This window comes from Temnothorax nylanderi, unplaced genomic scaffold (genome assembly GCF_030848795.1).
Source record: "Temnothorax nylanderi isolate EJ_2023f unplaced genomic scaffold, tnyl_v1.0 TNYL_tig0195_pilon, whole genome shotgun sequence".
NCBI classification, from domain to species: Eukaryota; Metazoa; Arthropoda; class Insecta; order Hymenoptera; family Formicidae; genus Temnothorax; species Temnothorax nylanderi.
The window spans coordinates 92497-106405 of NW_027249257.1; the positions used below are offsets into that span (position 1 = coordinate 92497).

At 37.0% G+C, this 13909-nt stretch overlaps 1 protein-coding gene across 2 annotated transcripts in view; it reads left to right on the forward strand.

Annotated features, from left to right (window-relative positions):
* Positions 1-13909, forward strand: part of LOC139778785 (uncharacterized) — a 68335-nt gene that overhangs the window by 14778 nt on the left and 39648 nt on the right. For both annotated transcript variants that reach the window (XM_071716890.1, XM_071716891.1), the window contains exons 3-4: positions 943-1092; positions 3475-3624. In XM_071716890.1, the coding sequence (XP_071572991.1) occupies positions 943-1092; positions 3475-3624 (300 nt within the window). The remainder of the gene's footprint in view (positions 1-942; positions 1093-3474; positions 3625-13909) is intronic.

Sequence of the window (13909 nt, forward strand, 5' to 3'; positions counted from 1 at the left end):
ACGGGGTTTCGCCGCACTCGACCGCGGGTGGATTCACCGGACGTACATCCGGAATTTTTATCGTCAATTCTGCCGCGATGAGACCGCGTTTAATAACGCGTTTAATTGCAAGTTTACGACGGCAGAAGAGATAAGGAAATAAAGCTTTTTAAGTTCTTAAGGAAAAGGAGCTCCATTATCGTTTTGAGGAAGACAATAGCGTTATGATTTCGTTATGAAATTGTTCCGCCAAATATAAATGTTTTGCCGATAATGGTTGCACCAAGTTTACGCTTCATGAGCTATTCTCGCAAGATCAACACTTTTAACTGACAAATATCGTAACTTGTTATCCGTAATTCTTTATTAGTATCGATCGATGTATATATGTGTGATAAAGCTTTTGTTTCGTAGAAAATATTTAAGAATCGGCAAAAGGCCCTTTTAGATTTGTCCCCGTTTATCGGATATTCACGATTAGACCAGGCGCAAGACCAAATGCCGGCAATCCGTAAGCTCGCAAACTGCGTCCGTCGGCCGCAAGAAACTTCCCAGCGCGACGCGATCTCTGCATCTCGCAGGGGGGGAGAAACGCAAAAACGTGCTATCGGCAGCTGCAAGCCATTCCGCTTCATTGAAATTCGCGAGTGCAACATTACGTCGTAACGAGACGAGTAGACAACGTCTGTTTCACCCCGAGGGAACGCCCTTCCGTGAGAAGGCGATCGTGCCTCCTACGGAGTTTCAATCGCGGAACTCACGATTCGTTGCAATTTCCGACAAAATAGAAAGTTTTTCCTTTTTTCCCCTTTTTTTTGTTACCGCGAGAAATAAGCACGGTTGCTCCCTAATAAGGTACACTTCATATACCGTCACGCGACACATAATTGCATTTTGCGCGACGGCAGCGGGGCGCGGGCGGCGCGGTGGCCGCTTTATTAAAAGCCGGTTTTGTGGTTTCAGATGAGTTCAGGAGTAAGGTGGCTTGCGAGAACGAAGTCATCAATCTCGTTTGTCATCCCGGTCAGAGGGTGGCGATTTTCAGCGCGTCCTTCGGCAGAACGCAATACGAGTCTCTGCAATGTCCGCAGCCGCTGGGCGTGCAAGAAGAAAGTAAGTGCTGCCATCAATTAATGACATCTTACGTCTCTCCTTTAATCGTAAGTTGCGACTTATTGTAACTTATTTTTTAACTCTGCCTTTTTTTTATCGAGATTCCGCTACACGCCTGTTCGACATCGCATTACTCGTTATTAAAGCAGAGTAAGTAATGCGAACATAAACTCGTGTTCTTCAACGCATTATGAACTCTCGCGTGCTCTTCCACGTTTCGATATCATCTTGGTTCTGTGTCGCATTGTTCCGAGTATGTCACTCGTAAAAAATATTAACGCGACGACACTCTCCGAGATTATAACTGACGTTATGCAGGGGTATCATAAATCCCGCGTGTCACTAAAGTAATGATATCCATCATCATACATCGTGTATAAATACCAAACCGAAATTCTGCAAGTCGGGCGACAAATTGTGGGATTTTCGAGACGCTTCAATTTCTAGTAATATAACGGGGGTTCGATCGATAATCTCTCTCGTTCATTTCTTCTATTTGCCGATGAGTTTTTCTGCACAGAGAAGCCTTCGAGTCGATGTTTGTCCTAGTTTATTGTCATACTTGGCGACGAGATTGCGACTCTTTCTTTCGTGGCTGCCGAAGTTTCGGATGAGGTTCGCGCGATGTGGGAAGAGAAAATTAAAGTGAGTTCTCCCGCAGGGTATTCCTGAAAAAGGAAAGGAAGTTGAGTGTTTCCGTTTCCCAAGTGGAGCGGGATAATTCAATGACCGACAGATGCATTTGAGCGCCAAATGTGACGTTTGATATCGGGAAAGCTTGTTATTAGCGTTCGCGCGTCGTGGAGAGCCGCACGCCTCTCACTTTTAATTCAGGAAGAGCGAGGAGCTTACTTGCCTCTCGTTCTTAAGACGCAGTTTTATTTAACTTTTCAAAGTAAATTCTTTTAACTCGCGAATGAATGCTCCAGTCGACCGCTCGCGTTCCCACGACGACTTTTTGTCCCGTCCAATCAATCGATTCCTACGAAAGCGCACGAAGAGAACGCTGAAACGAGGAAACGTAAACGAGAATGGCTCACTGCGAAGACCGTACTACTGATACTTTAACGATATACCATTTAATTCTGAAACATTGAAACGTTTATTTTACACGTACACATTTAAGGATGTTCTTATTTATCTGACTGGTCTTCTCTTTTAGTTTCAACATTATATCGTGTCTCGAATCTTTAATAATAATTCCAGATTACTTTAATCATTGAAACAATAATCCACGCATACATGTATAAACTATTCTTATAACCTTACTAGCCATAGCTAACTAACTTTAGAGATAAAACTAGAAAGAGAGAGAAGGGAAGAATCAATTACTCTCATTGTCAGTTAAGTTAAGTTATAAAAAAAGATTTTATTTTATTTGCCTTTTTACTCTTCTTAAAAGAAAATTATTTCTGTTCCCTTTATGGGCAAAGGAAATTCTGGTTTTACAGTTGTATGAATAGCTCGGCTCTGTTCACGATGATCCAATAAATCTCTCCATTCCACACAATTCCTTGGTCCACTTATCCGGTCATCATCCGCCAACTCGTAGAGCTACCCTTTAACGCGAAGGATCGAAAGGTTGCTTGCAGCTTGAGTGCGACAATAAGGAACAAAATCTACCGAAATGGTGCCGCGTTATAATAGTGCTTTTTCGTGCTTCCTCGTCATGAATGGCTCGCGGTCGCCTTGATATCCCTTTACGGGACGCGCTGCGTCGTCACGTCTCAGGTCAACTTGAGTGATACGTACATTTTCTCGCACAAAAGAGTATCGGAAACTCCAAAGACTTCCTGCTCTTCCTTGGATTCCGTCTTTTCTGTCATTCTGATGCGTGAAGTCGGATCGATATATATATATATTCTCATTCTTTCTCCGATGCGACTGTGTATTGTCGGCGAACTTTTCCAAGTCTTATTCAATAACGAAAACAACGTCACGCAGTGTCTTTTCAAGTCTTTTGTAAATCATAAATGGTGTAAACAGAATCTTACATGTTTTGTAAATGTTGAACGCAAGCTCGTGAATTAAGAGATCGTTCTACTTGTCTTAGACTGAAGAGTTAATTGCATGTAGCAAATGCGTTTTGCATAATGTTTACGTAATCTTCACGTGACTTTTAATCTAACCAAGCAAAGGTGGATTTATATACATGTAACTCTTGAAAACTCTATCTTTAACCTTTGTAAATTTTTGCGTGGATAAAAGGAGCTAGTCATTATCGTTTTACCTTTGTGAAATTGTTATTACGAAATATACAAACTTTGTTACTTCCTGCGTAATTTTCGCGTGAAATGTTCTATATGGAACATCAAGAACACGAATTTCTATTAGTTTTCTTATATACTGTATATTATTATTGTTATCGTTATACTGTTACAGCTTGCATGATGGACTTTGCAACGGAAACCGTAATGCAATTATGCCACGGTAAACGACGATGCTCGGTGGTGGCTAACAGCACAACGTTTGGTAGACCAGACCCTTGCAGCCCAGACAGCAAAACGTATCTCAAAGTCGTGTACACCTGCGGTGAGCGAAAGAAATTCTCTTGCTTCAATTTTGCTGTCATGAAATGATCAAATACAGTGTGTATTGTAATATATAGCTAATGATTTATTTTCAGAGTTAAAATATATTTTAAAAAATTAATCACATATTTATCTTTTACGAATAATAGAAACGCTATAAATATCTGTCTATTAGAAATCTTGGTGTTAGAATAAGGAACAATAGCTTTGGCTAATTTTAAATACGATTATAATCGATTACTAAGAGACATTCTGTGTTTTCTACCGTTCGCAACTCAGCTCGCAAATAAGATAGACAAGTTGATGATTGAGTTGCAATAACATTATGAAAAAAATAGCGGTAATGGGTACGGTATATAGTCGTACAGAGAGAAAAGTAATTACTTATTTAAACGAGAAAATTGTACGAGCGTTTTTCCGAAGAACTGTAGCCGGCGGCGATTCACCGTTGCAATCCTTGAAAAGTAGCGAGAAAAACTGATATTACGAACCGTGCAATAACGTGTAGGGGGGATCTATCCGAAGCTTGCTGCACAATGGCGTATAATGAGCGCAGGAACGCTCTTCCTCTGAGGAGAAGTTATTTTATTGCAAGGTTCGAAGTGACTCGGCGCGGCAGCAACGAGTCAGCGACAGCTTTAAACAAAATGACGTCGTCGCAAGGTCTTTCCTTCAACCCGGGACGGGACTCGTACTGAATTTCGTCCTCGACATTTTTAATGGGCACTCTCCTCAGGAACGGTACGTCACGAAGAATGGCGAAAGAAACTGTTGTGAAAACTGTCGACGAAAACTAACGAGCGGCATCAGCCGGAACGTATTTCGAGCGATATTCCATGACGTCGCAGGATGCTATCCCCCTGAGAACGGAAAACTAGAATTTTCCGCGGCCATCGTCGTGATACAGGTTGCAATTTCAGTCCGCGTGTTTACTTGTTTACTTATGTTCGAACGTATCCGTAATAATAATTTTACGCGAGCATCGATTAACGGCTACGTCGGTTATCGTCGATCGGGTTGCCACATTTTTTTTTAAAACTAATAAAGAATTCGCCGCAATTTAATCAAAAAATAAAAAATAAACATGTAGAACGAGTTGTGTGGAACGTAAATGCGCCCAGTCGCAATATTTGCATCGTCGTTGAATTTTCGTGCGCGAGTACACACGCTCGTGTACAAACGCTTTTCGCGGAAATCTTCGAATCTTTTCAGCGAAGCCGCGACGCCGCAATAACATTCTTCGCGAAAAGTTGCACGCGAATTGGGAGACGTTAACAGGGGAAGTTTTATACCACTACTTGCTAGATGCTTATGTCGTCCCTCGTGAGAGCAACGCACGGTCGTCACAGTGTTACTCCATGCCCCAATTTTTTTTTACTTTTACGAGCGAAATTACATACTTCGCGTACACGTACATTTTGTCAGTAAATAGCACAGGGTGCTCTTATAACTGGGTATTACTTTGTTGCGGAATACCTCGTTTACATTAATCGTAACCATCTTTTACCTTCTTAACAAAGCAAGGAAAGTGTAGAAAAAACGGTACTGTGTTATAAAAAATACGCTGTAATTTTTCTTGAAACATGTACAATTTATTCCTATCATGGAAACTGGCTCGTAAATTCTTCCCTATAAAACTTATTTTTAAGAAGAATAGAAGCTGAATGAGGAGAAGAAGAATTGAGAAATAATTTAAGTATCGAGATAACATTACGTATGAATAACATCATTTTCTAACTTAATATTTTTATTTAAGGTACCCATATTTAAGATATTTCCTTTTGATCTCGCTTTGATCACTCGGCACTTCGGAGTTAACACGATACTCATTATAAATTTCGGATACAGTGCAGTTGTGAAATGCATTCTCCTTCACATTTTATTAATATGATACGGATTAAAATTTTTTGATTGGAAAGATTCGAGCTGAATTTTTCGAGTTGAAATTAAAGTCGCGATTAAAATGGTAAGTGCCTCTTGGCACTGGAAGGATAGGGAGTCGCGTTGGCCCTTTCGTGGCTCGTCGCACGTCAAATTACCGGCCGTAAACGACCGTGCACGGATTATGATTCGTGCGACGTAGCCGAGAGAACGCATTTGTATGTGCCTGTGAATGCCCGCCGATGCGAGCTCATTAGTCAATGTCACTTCGGTTCCTGTTACCGACCGGCAACGTTTGCGAGAGAAAAAAAAAAGGGAATCGTCGCTCGGTATTCTAATTTGGCGGCGAGTCATGCACAGTTCTTCGTGGCACGCGGCTCTCCCGGTGGCCGCGGGCAAAATGTATGCGCATTCGTTGGTACGTGAAAAAATTCGTGAAATAATGAACGTCGATCGGAGTCGGTCGCATCTCTTCGCGATCGAACGTTTTGAAATATCGTAAAACCACATTTTACAACGATTTTTATAACAATATTGTTATACAATTGACTGCACAAACGTCTGTAAAATGCTAACATAGCGATGTGAAGGTTTCATGGTCGATTTATTAAGTTTTCTCCCTTTCCACCCTTAAAAGAGCGATGCGTTCATACTTTTTTTTCAAATTGAGATTGCTTTTCCGTGTACTTAATATCAAAAAATTATACCGGATTTCGAAATAAGTTTTTTACTTATTTGTTGAACCACGTTTAAAGTAATTCGAGGTATTCTAAGGCAATATCAAATCTTCCTTCTTACTCATGCATATATGCGCACACGTTGCCAAGAGAACATGCTCGAGGAATAATAAAATGGCATGATAAGAAAGTAAGGCTTGTTGTGAATCGAATTTTTTCGCGGCGTAGATTGCTGATTCAAAAAATTGAATTGTACAAAAATCATGTCGGAATTATTTTATTCATTGCGATACTTTCGACAAAATTGATACTAAATACATATAGATGAAAGCATAATTATGAAATATTGATTATATTTTATAAATCATATCCCCATTATGTTCGGATTTTGTATGCATTTTGAACTTTACTTTAATGAGATGTAGATTCAAATTACAGAGTATTGCGTGTCGAAAATATTCATATTTGAATCAAAAAAAGTACATTATAATATTGTTAATTTATGTGTTGCAATAGTGTTATTTGTAATTTTTTACTTACATTTTCGAAGATTAGCAAGACAATAAACTATGATGTAAATGCGATCATTTAATAAGATTTTTGCGATTAAAAGATGAAAACGCATGAAAAACCGTGGATATTTTATCGACGATGTAAACTTAATATATAGCGAACGACAATGCCGGAAACATTCTTTCCGTTGAGCTTCCATTCGATTGGATGACGATATTCAGAATGGAATCAAACGTACTTCCCATACTATTCATACTATTTCTGTAAAGCGCGTGCTTTCCTATATACTATTCATACTATTTCTCTAAAGCACGTTGTTCGTTGTCTTCTTTGCTAAGTTCTCCCGAGGTATTTACTTGGAACAATTATCGAGCGATTTCAAAGTGTAATTGGATCCGCATGAATTATCAATGTACATCAAAGTCCCACCTCCTCCTCTTTGATCCGACACGAGCGTGGATCGTCAATCGCGCTGGAGTTGGAAGTAAAGCTCTGCAAATCCACGTTCCACGAGATAGATGTAATCGAGTCCCTATCGATTATATAGCATTGGAAATATGCTAATCAGGTTCGATATGTTCAGGATATATTTATTATCAATAATATAACAAAATTGGCGAAGTAGACAAGAATACGAGTTATCCATTATGATTCTGACTCGTTAAGTTGGATGTTTGCCTAAACTTTACATGCAAGTTTCAGTAATACGATTAAAAATAATCGTTCGTGAAATATTTTATTTTTTGACGAAGAAGTAGAAAACTCATCTTTTGATATATTTCAACTTTTAATTCTATTCTGTACTTTTTCTTTTTTTTTCTTATATTGAAACAGTAAAAATAATAAAAAGATGCTTCTTAAGAATTACTCGGACATTATGAGGATATAAAGTCAGTGATAAAATGCTCTTTTCATAATATGTGTATAAAATTTTTAATCGTCACAAATTAGTCTCCACACGGTAAACATATATTTTTCCGCGAGGTAATATCCGCGAAGTAAAAAATCTCTCTTTCAAGCGGAACTTATTTACAACAGAAGCTATTAAAGAACTATGCTGGTAGGGATGAGAGAAGGGTAAACTTCAGGGGAAAAAATATTCAAAGCATGTATTTTTTTTCTGGTGGTATGCGAACTTTCATAATTTATAAGAGGCAAAACACGGTACCATCTATAAATCCGGATAAAGTAACTCCTGATTCCATTCATCAACTCTATTTATAAACGGCGGTTTATTAACCGCAAAAATTTATTCCATCACTGTCGTTTGCACTTAACTCAACGTTGTAACTGTTTCGATTTGTGTAATTAGATTCTCATGGCTAAAAGTTTCAGGATTTTTCATGAAAGATACCAAAGACAGATTTACCTTGTTAACTAACACTTATATATATAGAAAACAATTTAACCCAACAATAAATAAAGTAATTTCCTGTTTCTAAAATTACATTGCAAATATTGTATTATTTTCTAATAAAATTAATTTTTCAATTGTAATTATTTTCTGATAAAATTAATTTTTTATATTTGTGTTAATTCTAGTGCTCTTCTCTATTCGATTCGACAGTAGCGACGTTTAATCCAACAAAGTTTAGGTACAAATCGTTAAATATTACATAGCTAAACTTTTCCAGATAACGTTGCTTGATTAATCATAAATCATGATAATGGTTATTAGCTGGTGTTACGTACAACGAGAATGAGCAACTTGAGAATTCTCCTCTGTTATATATTACGTCTGTTATATTAATTATTATCCACGTCTCTTCAACGATAGAAGCTAAATTCGTTGGATTTCACCATCCATTTCCCTGGTACAAACTGAATCACCCGTTGATTTCACACATGGGATCTCGTTGACAAAGTGAATGTACATACGTAGCCTACATCCGAAGCCAAATCAGTCGACGCTTAACGATGTATGAATGCATTGCTTAATTCCACGATACGAATACATCGGTTGATATCAGTCAATCGAAAAAAATAGATTAAGCTCATGGTTTATTTTCGTCTCGTCGCGCGCGCGGTCGCGGTTAATTATTCCTTGTTTTTCGCAAGAGAATTGCCAATTCTCGCCGATAGTGCCCGACTGATTTTATATACATGCGTCGTCCGTCGGACGTATAAAATCATTTATGGAAATATCTTTTAACCACATTTCGCAAGATTGTTCAATTCAGTTTAATACGTTTAAATAATTTCCTAGGAGACGTTAATTGAACAGTTTTGTTGAAAATTATCTTCAAAACTTTGATTGAATTCACTTTTTGCATTTGCAATACTTTCAAACTTTTTTTTAGTTTTTAAGTTGCTAAACTTTTCTTATTACAATCTCTTCCTTTTTTTGCCTTTTATAGAGATATTTTCGTGACCTAAGATTTTTCGAAATAGAATTCAATAGAATGGTTGAAATTGGCGGTCAGCCGCTTTTACATAATAGCCATTCGATTTACAATAATAGGGGGCCATTGATACCCTCCGTGCTGCTTAACGAAGCGTCGATGCATCACGGCAATTCGTCTCAATTGAATTTTGACACGTGGCTGAAGAGCCATGTCAATCAACGATAGAAAATCAAGCTCTCGCGTAGCCACGAAGCTAATTAGGGATCGAAGTGCCAACTCGATGGCGCATACGGCTATATAGCTACTTTACATCACAGCGTTCATCGCGAGGTAATGACCCCTCGAATTTCAGCCATTAATCCGACCTGCGCTGCTAATGAAAAATATCCTTCATGCGACGAATAATCAATTCAATCCGCGTGGAACGGAGTCATTATTCGATATTGACTAATAATTTACATTTAAACGGTATATTTCGAAGCACGGCGTTGTTACAGTTTACTAATTCTTTGTTAACTCTTGAGCCCCGCTATCTTTATTTATCAACAAGAATGCGAGCGTTTGATATTTATCGCATTGTTGTAGCTGCAATATATTTTCATTAGAAATGCGGCGAGCTAATATATCACAATTTATTTTGGTTACAGAGACGTATTTTAATTAATAAATAGCAAATGCACGAGATTGTGTGCATTAACGATGGATGATGTTTCAGAAATATGTGCAATATTTCTAAAACGTTACTGTCGCAAAATATTTGCGAGAGCAAAGGGATCTGTGTTATTGATTATATTTGTTTTAAAGAAAAAACAAATGTTGACGAGTGCCACTAGTTACTCTATCATATGTGCGCTCGAAAATTAAAGAGGAAAAAATCATACCGATTTTTTAACATTTTGGTATTCTCCAATATCGACAGCGATACATTTTACGATATGAAATACAGGAGATGTCTCTCGAAGATAACCAAATGCTTTTTGCACACAATTAACGCATGTTATTATAAAATTGCACGTAAGAAGGTAGAAAATGCGAATTTTGAATTCAAGTTAAACTTTTCGACTCTCTCTTTTGCCATAAATACTTGATTGAATAGAATTATAAATTGCAACTAATAAATTAAATAACTCTCTTGATATGTCTCATTATTAATACATTACCATATTTGTTGCATATGTCTCATTAATGCTAATTTTGCGTGCATTTTGATGCTTGTAATTATTAAATTACGTTCGACAAAACTTTAAAATATATATAATTATAATTGGTTATTATTGGTATTAATTGCTTATATTTACATAATTTCATATACAGAAAAATAAATGTATCCGCGAGCTGAAAGTCACAAAAATTTTGCTTTCTTTATAAAATTTAGAGCGCGAGGTAAGAACATTATGTCGGAAAATTGTCTTTTAGATATGTTAACGTGCGTGTGATACGTTCAAGGTCCTTTGCCGGAAATTTCTCTCGATTTCCATTTTAAAGAGCGAATTACTACGTGGACTACGTGGTGATGCTTCATGGAAGATTAACGAACTAATCCTTCAGAGCCGACTCTTTCCCATTCCGATTTTCAACCTTGGATGTTTTCTATAAAAAAAAAACTAGTCGCACACATCGGCCATCGGTACGGTTAATTGATGAGTTGCAAAATAAAAGCATCGCGTAATACGGATGCGAGTAAATTTTATTGAACGCCGCACCCGAGTTTCCTTCGTTACCTTGTTTCACTGTAATTTGCTTCGTACCGACACTGCCAGATAATTCTCAGCTTTGAGTGGCAGTTGCCGATTCTCTGTAGTTTCCACACGACAGTTGCATTTATAATAATTCCCGATCTATCTGCAGAACGCTACGTAGCCAAAAGCGCTTTTAACCATTGTACGTACGTAACATTATGCGTGAGTTGTGTGCTGTTTCTAGGTTCGGACGGGTATAATTCGTCTTTCCACGTGGACGTGCGCTAATTTGCGCGCGGTGTACCGTCGACACTTGAATTATTCGATTTACGTTTAACAATTCAGGCCGACGCCGATCAATCGCTATCGTTTTCGACGTTCAGTGACGGTGTCGCACGATTCGGACATCCATATTAATAAATGCCTTAATCTATATGCATTCAGTTATTCGCGAGAAGCATGTGTAAATGGCGGTATTACGTTTCAGAGATATTAGAATTTGAGATATATTCGTATTTTACTCTTTGTAAGATTTATGAAATAAATCGCCGAGTTTAAACCAGTTATAATAAATAGATTGGACACAATTAGTCTCCAAATTGCTTCATGCAGTGCTAATTTATAAATTTAATAATTAATTAATAAAAATGAATAAGCTACGTTATAATTATTAAAGCAAACAGATAAACATATTTATGTATTCTTTAAACATGAAAGATAAGTAAATACATAACTAATCAGATTTGAGATTAATAAAAACATATTATTACATTTATGGCGAATAATTTAAACAATATCAATTTTTTGAGTTTACATATTTATGAGAATTGGAAATAATGAATAGATTAACAGATAAGATAAATAAATGGCGAATAGATAGATTGATTTCGAAGTTTAAACATAACATTTCTGTCGTGCATTTTTATTCAGGTCATTGTATATATTTCTGTTGACAATATTTTAATTTTTCGATATTAATTTACTCTTCAATCCTTCGACCTTTTTATTGCGTTTGTGAAATCGTACAAAATTCATTCCGTCATCGAGGGAGAGAAAGCCGAGCATTGAATATTTTAGTATTGGGAAACGCCGTGCAAGCAGCCTCGTTGATTATGATTGCATATTTTAGATCGTAAACTCGTTAAAACTCGTCAACCCCCCCGACGACGCGGCACCGGGCAGCGTTTGCCGATGTCTTTCGGAATTGAAGACATCGAAAATCGTCCAAGACTCGAACGCTTTATTCCCCTCGTACCTTATCCAGCGTTTCCGGATTTGTCCGAGATCGTACGCTATTCTATTGCAATTTCTCTCATGTCTGGAACTTGTCGCCTTGGCAATCTTCAACAAGTGTCCGCACGATCAGTTTTCTTCGCATAGTATAGCTATCATGAAAAATTCTGTTACACTATAGGATATATACACATTTCTTGAAGAATTCTATTACACTATAGGAATTCTCTAAGTATCAATACAGCGCGATGTATTCACGATTCTCTACGTAATTTGCTACGGAACGTAGCATTGCGAAAGAGTCTTGAGAAAAAATGAAAGAAAAAAATATTCTCGAGAAACAAAAAGGTTTTGCAATTTTTATCATCATCGTGCTCTTCTATTTCTAGCGAATATTTCTTGAAAACACATACCTAATGGAATAATATTCTCGCTGTTTGCGCCTATAAGGCAAGTTTCTAAGTAAATGAATTGTTATAAGTGTTATGGTGTTTCTTGATTCGATCTCTTCTCTCTCATCTCCCTTGATTTCACTAAATATCGCTAGGCGCATTATTGCAATTGCAACGGCGTTTACAGATCATCGCGAAAACGTCAAGTTCTCAACAAGTGGTCGAGTCTTGGCGAGATGTCTATCAACTTCAGATGCCAGATATTGCGCGTAACGCCAAACTGGACGTTTAGCAACTAGCTGCCAGTTGCAACCTCGACCAGGTGTACGTTTATGTACAATTCGAATAATTGAATCCACGAACTATATGAACGCAATATAGTCGTTTACAACCATTTTTGTCGTAAAATAATCCGATCGATATCATGTATTTTTTTTCTTTTTTTACAAATACATATTTGCTTTTTAGTTTGAAAATCATTGCATTTTGAGAGCACACATTGTTGTGCACGAACGCGGACAGTGAAGATATATACACACGTTATATTTCTGATTTCTACATTCTAGTCTCTGATTCTACACATCGTTCGCGTCAATTTGTTTTGCTTAATCTTTACCGGTACTCGCGACGTTAAAGAAAGATTTATATGTATATACCTATCTTGGTGTTTGTGCTTTCCCTTCGTGATACCAATATTTTTCTTCATTTCTTTTTGTCACGTTTTATCCCATATAAAATATAGAAATCGCTGTTTTTTGTTTTAAGGTGACAGGAATATAAATCATTCATAAACTTACATGGGACAATTCATGTTACCCTGTTGTGAACGAATTTATTGCTTAAAGTGATTCATTCTTTGATTTATTTATTGTGCAATTATAAATAAACATAACAGTGATTAAGTATGCGGATTAAGTATTTTCTTCGTGGATATTTGTTATTTTGGAAAAGAAAGAAATAATATTTGCTCGCTCTAGAGAGAAAGAAATAGAAGAAAAGTATCTCGTTTATTCCGGTTTGCGAGAAAGCAATACTTAATTATCGAGAGTACGCCATTTATTAGAGAATAAGTATTTTTTTTCTTTCATTGAGGTCTGAGGTAAGTGAGAAAGGAGATATACTACGCTAATTTGTTGCTTACGCAGGAAACAACTCGTTTAGTAAATGAAGAACGTTTCCTTTGAGCTGAGAATATTTTTATACGCGAATAGTGGCTTTCACATATACATGTACGTACTTTTTATATTACTACGTAATATAATATCAGAGGCTAGCATATAGCATTAATTCCCACTGGAAATCATTAAGTTGGACTTTAGTAGAATTGAGTTCTGAGGATTGAATAAGACAGGTATTTCTCTGTAAAACTTTGCAATTGTGATAATATTGCTACAGCTTTTTCAGTGCAGATAAATGCTTTGGTCTTTATTTTTAAAGAAGCCCCATATATTTTTCAACTGACTCTATTATCTTTTCTTAAAGTTCCCTTTCTACGAAGTCCGCCGCTAGGTCAATGAGCAACGATAAAATGAAACCTATATAGTAACAACTCGCTTTTTAAGATAA